Below are 11971 nucleotides of genomic sequence, written 5' to 3'. Positions count from 1 at the left end.
AGACACGACTGAGCGACTTCACTTTCACTTTTTACTTTCATGCATTGGAGAAGGAAATGGCAACCCACTCCAGTGTTCTTGCCTGGAGAATCCCAGGGATGGGGGAGCCTGGTGGGCTGCCGTATCTGGGGTCGCACAGAGTCGGACACGACTGAAGCAACTTAGCAGCAGCAGCAGCAGCAGCAGGAAGGTGACACAGGCCTTCCTCATTAACCTCACATATAGATAAGAAAACTGAAGGGAAGTGAAGCTAAATGATTTGTCCAAAGCCTGCCACTGGGAACACCAAGTGTTGAACCTATTCATTCAGATGCTTATTCGCATATTTATGTATTTACTTCTTTACTCATTCATGTGCCAGGTACTGAGGCACTGTTCTAAGCACTGGCAAAGAGGGTGGAAAACACAGTGGTTGATTATACAAAGCCTTATTCTAGTTGGAGAGACAGAAAATAAATAAGTAATATGATGTTACTAAGTGACAGTACTATGAAAAAGCATTAAGGAGGGTAAGAGACACAGGGAGAGGTGGGGTCCTCTTTTAAATGGAGTGGTCAGAGGGATTCCCAGGGTCAGGGTCCAGTGGTTAAGAATCCACATTCCAGTGCAAGGGAGCACAGGTTGGATCCCTGGCTGGGGAACTAAGATCCCACATGCTATGCTGCCAAAACATTAATTTTTAAAAATATCTTTAATGAAGTAGTCAGAGATTCTATAGCCTGAGCCCTGGAGTACTGAGTACTCTCACCTCTGCTCCATACTGCAGACTCTTGTAGCTGAAGCAAGTCGATGGTCATGTAATGCTCTATAAGCCTCTCCTTTTGCAAATGTTGCCCAGGGCTTAGCATGTGCACATTTGAGTGCCAGAACCCCTCCAGCCCAAGATCCCCCCACCCCCCAGACATCCAGGCTATAATGCAGTTCTCTTTAAAAGCCCGCAAAGTTGGACTGCCTTTTTTGGCTTCACATATAGACTATAACCTCCTTAGAAGCAAGAAGAACTTGCACATGGTTTATAATAAGTATATGCTGATTAATCAGTTGATTGATTGATAACATAAAAGCAACTGAAAGAAGTGGGAGACTGCTCCCCTTATTCAACAGTCATATAGTTGCCAGTCAATTCACTGGAGAGATTTTCAAATCGATAAGGTCTCTCCGAGAAAGCCCAGCCTCTCACCATTCCCTAAATCACAGGAGCTCCCCTCCTACACAAACCCATCAGGTGGCCAGGGTCAAACACTAAAAAACCAGATCAGTCCAGGTTACCAAACTAAGGTAGTGGGGTCAATTGGTGACATTTCTGCCAAGAGTGGAGGGTAGCAGAGGGGTGTGAAGAAGAGAACAGAGAAATGGAGACAGAGAATTAGTCCCAAATTATTGAAATCAATCCAACAAGCTACTGTGCGGGAAATGGACTTAGGTAAGTGACAAAGACAAAATGATTCAGGTACTTTGAGCTGCCTAATTTTCACAAACATAGCTCAGTCCTGTGTTTATTTTAAAACCTTTTTATTTACAGCACCATCGAACATCTTTTGCTTTTAAAGGTATGCACCTGTGCATATATCCCTGGGGGACTTCACATGCAATTAGCAATGAGTTATTGAAACTTTATATCTTAGAGTTTTAATAATTCCCCCAAATGTGACAATTATACTTCAGCAAAATCGCCTGTGAGGACAGAAGGAAGACTTCAAGCAACAAAACTCCACAATACTGTAACATAATTTCAGATCTCTAGGAAGGAGTCATTCTCCCTTGAAAATCAACATTCTTTCCGGATTATTCCCATCAGAATTCAGAGCAGGTTCAGTGTCTTGGCTTCGTACCAAAAGGAGACCACTGATCCACCTAGCAATATGCAAGAAAGTTCCATGTAAACAAAAAAAGTCCAGAAAGAAATACCTGAAAAATTCCATTAAAAAATGACACATCTTCATTAGCTAAATTCCAGATTCCTAAGAACATTCAGATGACAGTGAAGACTAGAGGCTGATGCGAGTTTCATTTGAGCAGCCAGTTTCCAGATTCAACAACTTCATTTCTATTTTATTCCTGTGGCTAATCACATGCAAATACACTCAGAAGCACAAATAGGTGACAATTTATCAGCGACAGGGCTATACAATAGGCATGCTTGCTCAGTCTTAAATAAAAACCCAAACTAGGTCATGTTTCATCATTGCTTTTAAACCAGTCTTTTTTCACAATCTTTAATTGCAAGAGTGTGAAGATACATTAAATCTGGGATAATTTAAGTCAGGAAATGTATTTTGTCCTCTTGGGGGAAAAATGGATATAATTTGGCAAAGGAGTAAATGAGTCATGAACAACAAAACAAATTTTTTTAACGCCTGAATTTGTCATTAGCCCTAAGATGAGCTGTTTGTCAGGGACCAATAATAAAAAATATCAGGTTTAAAATCAGTGGAAAATTAAGCACATTAACTCCAAGAATCAATCATGCTGATGTGCTCTTCTCATTTAGCAGTGAGTCCATCAAATTGAGGATAGTCAAAAGTTGAAGAGATCATCACAGAATAGTGAGAGCATTTCATTCACTGTTACATGGTCTGAACTGTACAATCAGGTTGGTAAAGGCTTTATTTTTGCCAACTTGTATTTTTCTTTAACTATCCAAATTCCTATATAAAGATAACTGTATTTTTACAGTTTGGTCTCATCTTTAAAAATTATTTTTTTAAAGAGTAAATTCTGCAGAGTGATTATATTAAAAGGACTGTTGGACCCTGGAAGGTCTTTCACCCACAATATCCCTCAAGAACCCTTAGGTTAAGTCAAAGACTCAGAACTAGGGGCTGTTCTGCTTCCTGGGGGACCTGTGACAGTGTCTGGGAACATTGTTGGTTGTCACAACTCGGTAGGGTGGGGTGCGGGGGAAGTTACTGATATCTAGTGGGTAGAGGTCAAGGGATGCTGCAATAAGTCCTACAAGGCACCAGACAGCCCCACGCAACACAGAGTTATCCAGTTCAGAAGGTCAAGACTGGCACAGCTTAAGAGGGACTTCCCTGGGAGGTCCAGTGGTTAAGACTGCATTCCCAATGCAGGGAGCACGGTTGGATCCCTGGTCCGAAAACTAAGATCCAGCATTAAAAAAAAAACAAAAAAAAACCTCTTACTACCTCAAAAGGCAGCTGCCTTATTATAATCCAAATCTACCTCAGTGATCTCTTTGACATTCAAAGTACCCCTTCCAACTGAGCTTTTCAGTTCCTGATGTACCTCCACTAGAGACTGGCCACTCGGTGGCCAAAAAGAGAAGAAAGAAAACAAACAAAAAGTAGCTAAGTATGGAGAACATTCTAAATTCTTCCTCAATGTCTCCTTATTTTAGTGAACAAAAAATTAAAGGGATAATTTCTTTTTCTGTCAACAATGGAGCCTGATAGCCCAATGAACATTCATAGTGGCCAAATACGAGAAAAAAATCAACCTCTATTTTCAAAAACAGAGTTGAAATTTGGGAAATAAAAGCAGACATGGTATTTCCTATAACTGGTGCTGAAATAATGTGGAAAGGACTCTTTCCATAGAAATAGGAGGAAATGGTTAAGTGTTGCCTCGTGTCCCCAGGTTAGTGGGCCTGATGGCTGGTTCTGATCTGACACCCAAAGAATTCCTTAGACGCTTAAAAAGTTATTTTCAGTTCCTAGGGACAAAGAGGGAATTTTTCTGGAACTAACCTAAACAAACAGCAATGCTAAACTGGGTAGCAGGACTTTTCTAATCTCAGAAAAAAACAGTGTTGTTTAAATCCACTGTTCATCAGGCACCATGGCCAATATGCAAAGGGAAAAAGAAAACTCTTGCATTGCATTGGGAGAATTTAAATTAAAAGGGAGAGTAAAACCCAAAGTGAAAATACCATAGAGCAAGCATCAGATGCCTGAGGCGGCAAATGCTAACACTTAACCCAATACAAAAATATTGCACTTAATTAGCTTGTTTGGACATTATTAAACACACCAAGCCAAACTATATTCCCTAATTTGGTATGTTCATAAGTGTCCATCAAGATAATTTCCTGAGGTTAGATTTAATTATGTTGGAATTAAGAGCCTTTTCCTTTGCAGACAAATACTTTAGAGATTAATTAAAGAATATTATTTGGATGTAAATGAATATGCATTCCTTTATCCAGCTGCACAAAAACGATAAAATGATATTTTCCTCTTTTTCATGAAGGCAGAAGGATACAAAATCAAATTAGACCTTCAAATCTGGAAGTGAAAGACAGATTTCTTCTTTGACTCCAATCAATATATTTCAACCAACATTTACACAAGAGAATTTGATCCGCATATTACTGTGGTGAGTTTCACAGACAGAGAATCCTCGTTTTGTGTGAGGACATGCCATACTTTCAACATTAAAAATAAAAATGTCTTATATTTCTCTCGTTTTAGCTTTAAGTCTATATACACTACGTGCATGTGTACATGCTGTGTCACTTCAATTGTGTCCAACTCATTGCAACCCTATCAACTGCAGCCTGCCAGGCTGCTCCATATAATACCATTAAGTATATATGCTTAATAAACTTCTGGGATAAAAACATATTTAGGCATTTTTATATGCATTTTTATATTTATGTAATTCATGACCAATTTAAACTCAGATAATGAATTTAACAGGAATAAAAAATTTCCTGTGCTACTGACCACAGTTGCTTCTTTACTTCAGCTTTAGAATTTAAAACTAAGACACAGCTTTTTAATGGTGTTTGTGCTGAAAAATGTGGGGGCCTTTTCTGGTCCCAACCCATAACTTCTTACGAGAACTGTGCAGATTCCAGACCATGCAGACTCAATGCTTACAGTCTAAGGGATGATCTTTCTCAGTCAATTTTGCAACCCTAGAATCAAAGATTCTAGTTGTCTAGTAAGGCACCTCCCATTTGCTTATACCTATTTTGAGACTGTTCTGATTAAAACATTGCTGCCTAAACAATTTGTTAAACACGTGACAGATGTTTCTCCAATACTAATATAGGTTCATTTTGCAAGCAAATCAGATTGTAATAAATGTATCTGAAGCTTGGTAATATGGGTCAGAGAAAGTAAGATGTAACCTCCTTGAAACACATTAAAGGCAGTAATTTAAGAAATGCTTGTTTCTCCCTTGGACATATACTTCTTAATAAAATTATTAGTTGAAAACTATAATAAATATCTTTAAATATATCTAAGTAAAGGAAAGTCAATCTAGCTTATTTGGGGGAGCGAGAATGCATACTCAATGTCATATATTCTTCTATCCTGAGAAAGCTCATTTTCTCCTGGTAAATGCTACATAGATCAATGTGATCATATAAAAGAAAACACAAGGGAAATTTGGGTAAATAAGCAAATCATTAACAAGCAATAAATGATATCAGTCCCAACTGGACTGACTCTAAAAGACAGTATTTAAGTACTGTGTCATACTTAAAGAAGTAGAGATATTCCCATACTTCCAAGTGAAAAACACAAGCATCTTGTATTCTTAAACATTTGAAGCAACCTATAGTTGTAGTTTATTTTCTTGGGCTCCAAAATCACTGCAGGTGGTGGATAAAATTAAAAGATACTTGATCCTTGGAAGAAAAGCTATGACACACCTGGACAGCATATTAAAAGGCAGAGATATTACTGTGCCGACAAAGGTCCATCTAGTCAAAGCTATGGTTTTTCCAGTAGTCATGTATGGATGTGAGAGTTGGACCATGAAGAAAGCTGAGTGCCAAATAACTGATGCTTTTGAACTGTGGTGTTGGAGAAGACTCTTGAGAGTCCTTTGGACTGCAAGGAGATCAAACCAGTCAATCCTAAAAGAAATCAGTCCCGAATATTCATTGGAAGGACTGATGTGAAGCTGAAGCTCCAATACTTTGGCCACCTGATGCAAAGAACTGACTCATTGGAAAAGACCTTGATGTTAGGAAAGATTGAAGGCAGGAAGATTAGGGGATGACAGAGGATGAGACGGTTGGATGGCATCGCTGACTCGATGGACGTAAGTTTGAGCAGGCTCCAGGAGTTGGTGATGGACAGGGAGGCCTGGCGTGCTGCAGTCCATGGGGTCACAAAGAGTCGGACACAACTGAGAGACTTAACTCAACTGAACTGAATAGTTGTAGTTCACAGCAGAAAGTCTTTTTCTCACCACTTCCTGAAATGAAGAAATCATCAAAATGCATTTTCTTCCTGCCTTTCCACATCCTCAGTAAACTCAACATCCTCTAATGTTCTGAGAATATTTTCTATCTTACCAGGTATTCATTTTACATTCATTAAAAAATGAGTCAAAGAAAAAAAAACTTCTGCCATGATAGGATTACCTAACTTTTCTCTTTTATGGTCACCCAGTGGAATGGAAAAGAATATAGCTGTTATGGTTCTTGAGTTTTTTTGACGTACTTGGCTATGAGCTCACCTGAGAGTCAGCTAGAAGTTCTAGTCAATTTAAAACAAAAAGCTACTTTGAATCCTGCGTCCACGATCAGAGTCCCAGCTTTCAATGTCCCTGATGTGTACACTAGCGCATTTGCTTCGGAAAATAAATGTTCAAACAAAACTGTTGAAGAGCAGCATGAAACACCCAGGATAATGTAAAGGAGTTCTCAGTCACATAACAATTAATAATAATTAATAATTAGACCAGTTCAACTAGCATCTCAAACCACCAGCTACTTACGGAACACAGAGCGTGCTCACTGGTCAGTGCCTATAGCCCACAAAGTTCTTCCCACAAGCCAAGCGAGTGGTTCCAAAGTGCCTCGTCTATATAGTCTTACTGATGTGGGCACCAGATTAAAAATGTGTGCTGTTGACATAACGTGAGTCCTCCTGAGGTTTGCCAAGAGCTTGTCCGTGGTCAGTCAGACAACCTTCCAAAGATACTTCAATAGCCACTTCGGTGGTCTGTCGTCTACGGAGGACATCACTCTGGGACATGTCTAGAGGGGGACAGCCATTGTGCTCCGCACAGCCATTGACATGGGCCAGTGGCAGGGCCCCAGGGGGACAGCACAGCTGCTTGGCACAGCTCTTGGCGATGCAAGGGGAGCTGCAGAGCAGCTGCAAGTCCTTCTGCTCCAGGGGCTCCTTCAGGTCTGCCTTCTCAAACTGGATGGTCACACTGTGAATTCCGGCGTTGTGGAAGATTTCTCGAATTTTTCTGTTGGCATCCTGATCTCCCCCATCCTGCTGACACTTGATGTGCAGAGTGGCAATGATCTTCCCACTTATAAGCTCCCAGATGTGGACTTCATGGAGACTGCTAATTCCAGGCACAGCAGAGAGCTTACTCACTAGAATAAGGAAGAGAAAACAATAGTCAAGGTGAGGGCTGTAATTGGAACATGGAACCACCGTGGGACAGGTAGGGTCCCTGTATGCCTTCTCACCAGAATGATGTCATTATTAAGAATAAAGAAAGGAAAACAGCTGTACCTATACGAGCACATTTTCCCATAATCTTCTTCTTCCTCTCTGAGTTCCTCTAACATACAGGGTTAGCCCATAAAAGGCAAATGAAGAAAATAAGATTCACAACAGCCCTCCCAAAATGCCCAGGTTGTTGAGTGTACAAGGCATTAAGTGCTCTGATGGATTGGCATAGGAATATAAAATAGGATGCCTTTTTTTAAAGGGGATTTGGCAATATAGAACAAAAACTTTTAGCAGCAATTCTAATACTAGGAAATTAACCAAAAGGAAACAACCAAATATTTACATATGAGAATGCTTTGGGCAATACTTTTTGTGTTAATGAAAAAAAATGGAAACAACAAGGAAACAGTCAATTATGTGACAGGTGATGACATAGCTGTGAAAAAGCAAACTGCATATTTAAGGCTATGAGGAAAGGTATATAAGGTATTTTTAAATGAAAAAGCCAGTAGCTGGACTGTATATGTGGCATGATCTTTTCCCCTTTTTTTAATTAAATGGTGTATATACACATACAAAAATTCTTAGGCAGATAAAGTCTTGTTTCAGTGAATGACTGACACAAAAATACTGAGTGTTAATTTCTGGGTGGTAGGATTATGAGAGATTTCTATTTCCTTATTTAGGCTCTTCTATATTTTTCATACTTTCTAGCATTTATAAACATGGTATTGAACAGTGAATCCAAGCAACCTATAGCCAGATAATCTGAATTCCAGTTTAGTCATTTACTACCTGCAGGACCTGCATGACCTTACCCAGTCCCTCTGTGCCTCAGTTTCCCTACCTGGAAATTAAGATAATCACAGTACCTCATAGGATTATTTTAAGATTAATATGAGTTAATACAAGCAAAGCATCTGGACAATATTACCTAGCATGTAATCAGTGCCATTAAAGTGTTGCTATTGTTATTACAATCTAATTTTAATATTAATATCTGCTTTATATATATACATATGTATGTGTATGTGTGTGAAAGTCACTCAGTCATGTCCAACTCTTTGCAACCCCATAGACTATGTGGTCCATGGAACTCTGCAGGCCAGAATACTGGAGTGGGTAGCCTTTCCCTTCTCCAGGGATATATACATATATATATAACTTTGTTAAAAGGCAATAAAAGGATATATATCACAAATTGCCATTGGGTTGGCCAAAAGTTCATTCTTTTCCAAGATGTTATGGAAGAACCCCAAAGAACTTTTTGGTCAACCCAGTATGTGTTTATTTTGCTCTCTCCATGAGGAAACAAGCCCCTGGAGAGAGCCTCCTTCACCTCTGTCCTCCCCAGCCTGCAGCACTGCACAAAGATTAGGTATGCAGAACAGTCACACTGTAAATCACGCCTCTGGAGGGAAAGCCTAGCCACGGCAATACAGTGTATTAAGACCCATCAAATCTAATTTCAGCTAGCTGTCATGAAATAAGGTCTTCCAATTTTCAGCCACATAGTGGGCCTGGGCTTTAGTTCATGTTCATGGTCTCACCGATGAAGTAATGATAGAAAAATAGCAAAGATTCATTAAAAAAAAAAGTGTTTTCCTATAAAAAACATTCTTTCCATTTAAAAACACTAGAACTAAAGCTGTAAATTCAGTTTCTCACCAATATCTGGACAGCTCCCATTTAGACATTCTAGAAGGTCTCTAAAAATGTTATTCTCAGATGCACGTAAACTGCAGTGAGAGCTTGCCCTTCTGTTTGAGCACAGCAAAGAAACAGATTTCACTACTGAATGAGTGGATTGAAACATGGTCCATTTGCCTGTGTTTTAAGACACACGGTGACTTGCATGCCCACAAAATCAATTAACTAGAAAGCAGGATCTAGAATATGAAGGAATGACTCATATTTTCAGAATAGGGGGAATACAAATCAAGTCCTGGGTAGAGTGGCCTTATCTGAGTTAGAATAAATCCTTGACATGAAGTCAATAAATATCCCAGGAATATTAATAGGGACTGCCCAAGGAACACATTCTCAAAAACTCGCGGTAAAGTCAGAGAATGACGGGCTAAAAAGGACCTCTGGTTCTCGGAGCTGCGAGTCATCTTAGTAGCTGTAGTCGTCTACGAAACATAGAAGGATGTCTCAATTGCTTGGTGATTTAAAGTATTTCAAGATACATAAATCAAACACTGCTCTGAAATAATGCTGGCGCTTTGGCCTGAAGAACATTCAGTGGGCAGCGGTTTGAGATCTGAATGGCATGACTTACTCAGCTCTTCCATGTTGACACCTTTGGGGACCATCTGCAGCAGAATGGCAGCAGTCTCCTTGATGAGTGGGAAGGCAGATGATAAAATGATGATGACCATGACGACAGTCAGGCTGGGGTCAATGTAGCACTGCCAGTTACACGGGTCCTCGCGTTTCAGGGGAAGCACATAGAATATGATGGCCGTGATCACCACCACCACTGACCCCAGGGCATCCCCCATCACATGCAAAAGTACCCCTGTGGGGAAGAAAGAAAGACCAATCAAGCCCAGATCCAGGTCTGGGAGCCGCATGACACTCAGTGACTTGGCTTCCCAGCTCTACGAATACCTGTTGCTACTTTTTTTCTGTTCTGTTAGAACAGCAGGCTGGATTAGAAAGCAAAAACAATGACCATTGCATCACAGAAAAACAAAACCCCAGACCACCATCCCATGACCCAGAGAACCCGGAATAGCCTAAGAAGATTCTGAGCTGCAAACGCCTGCAGGAAGATGGACTGGGCTAGTTCAAACTGCCACATTCCCTTCCTGAAATATATCTGCCTACTTTTCACTTAGCCTGTGGTTACTTAAACTGCATTTGGTGTAAGAGATCCTCCGGAATGTTCCCACTAAAGAACTCTTTGTCTCAATAAAATAACATTTAAATTCTACAGATAATAGCAAAAATTGGGGTTGCCTTTACTTAAGGGAACCACTTTGAAAAGCTTTAATTATGATATAGAAAACATGTCATCCCAGCAAAGAAGATCTAAATGTCCAGTCATTTGTTGGACATAGACTAAATAAACTGTGCTTAGTCATTCAGTCCTATCTGACTCTTTGCGATCCCATGAACTATAGCCTGCCAGGCACCTCTGTCCATGGGAATTCTCCAGACAAGAATACCAGAGTAGGTTGCCATACTCTCCTCCAGAGGATCTTCCCAACCCAGGGATTGAGCCCAGGTCTCCCACATTGCAGGTGGATTCTTTACTGTCTGAGCCATCGAGGAAGCCCAGACTAAACTGGGATTTAGTGAATTAGGTGAAGATTTGTCAGAAGGATTATACAGTATAAACATAACATTTTTTGTTTTTGTGTCTTTTTTTTAACTTTCTGTACATCAGAATCTCTCTCTTCAAAGTATGGTTCGCAGCTTCAGTATCACCTAGAAGCTCGTGAGACATACAGAATCTCAGGCCCCACTTCCAATCTTTTGAGTCCAATTCTGCATTTTAATAAGATTCCCCAGGTGATTCAAATGCAGATAAAAATTTCAAAGCGCTTCTCTAGAAGAAAGCATATGAACTAAGAAAGATCTGCTCTGTCTCTCCAGGTATCCCAGATTCACTCAATAGAATTAATAATGATCTAAAATACTAACAAACTCACTCATGGCTGCGACTGAATCGTTCCACTTAGAAGAGGCTAACTCTTCCTCTTGGCAACTTCTGAGTAGCATCATGGTGTCAAATGGCATTTTGAAAACATACCAAATGTAAATTGTGGCAACTTCCCCCAACCAAAGAAGCACAAGAATAAAAGGAATCTCCACATCTCCTCCAGGCTGAGTATCTACTAGTGGCAATAGGATCCTGATTCAATAAATACATTAAACAGTCCGGTTTTTAAATTCTGTGCCCACTCTGTCCACCCCACCCCCACAGGAGTGTCTTACTTCCCAGTCCTTGTCCTCAGCCACCAAGACAATCTCAAAATGTTCCCAAGAGTTGGTCTCGAGAAGAAACTGAAGATCAAAGCTTTAACCTTCCCCAGGGCAGTACCAAACACTACCATAAAAATATGAAGACCAATTATTGCCTTTATGCACTCAACATCATTTTCACTGCCTGAGACTGTCCTTCTCTTTTTCACTCTTCATTTAGACTATAAGTAACATAAGGGTGAGGGTTGTACCCTAAATTTCCTTTGTTTATTTAGCACTGGAGGTATACCATCTAGACACTTAAAAAGTATTTTCTGGTTGATTAGTCAGAACTCCCACAATACAAAGTAACTTCTGCCTCTTAGTAAGAATAACTGTAATGACAGCCAAGATATATGCACCAGACATTGTTGTATGTTACATGTATTGATATTTATACATTGAGTGCTTTTGAGGACTCTCTGAAGTGGTTAGTCTCTCCGTTTTACAAATGAGGAAACTGAAGCACAGAGTAGCTAAGTGACTTATCCAAGATCACACAGCTAAAACATGTTTGAGTGGGGAAATAAGTCTGCATAGTCTGACTAGAGAACCATTACATATCCTGCCCTATCTAAGTCCCAAATTCCAGTTTCAGG

General features: G+C 40.0%; 1 protein-coding gene across 4 annotated transcripts in view; it reads right to left on the bottom strand.

The window, feature by feature from the left end:
• Positions 1–1495: 1495 nt before the first annotated feature.
• Positions 1496–11971, bottom strand: part of SLC30A10 (solute carrier family 30 member 10) — a 39989-nt gene continuing 29513 nt past the window's right edge. For 3 of the 4 annotated variants that reach the window (XM_086342753.1, XM_086342752.1, XM_086342754.1), the window contains exons 3-4: positions 9682–9921; positions 1496–7318 (exon numbers count right to left, since the gene is read on the bottom strand). In XM_086342753.1, coding sequence (XP_086198879.1) covers positions 6819–7318; positions 9682–9921 — 740 coding nt within the window. In that variant the 3' untranslated portion in view covers positions 1496–6818. Of the gene's footprint in view, positions 7319–9681; positions 9922–11971 lie in introns of those variants that run through there. The other variant, XR_015142819.1, reaches the window with a different exon arrangement.

The sequence above is a fragment of the Bos grunniens genome, chromosome 16, assembly GCF_055505025.1.
Source record: "Bos grunniens cultivar Pamir isolate PY7600 chromosome 16, Bosgru_T2T1.0, whole genome shotgun sequence".
Classification (NCBI taxonomy): Eukaryota; Metazoa; Chordata; class Mammalia; order Artiodactyla; family Bovidae; genus Bos; species Bos grunniens.
The sequence above is the reverse complement of the archived record's forward strand: the minus strand, read 5'-3'. Positions and strand labels throughout refer to the sequence as shown.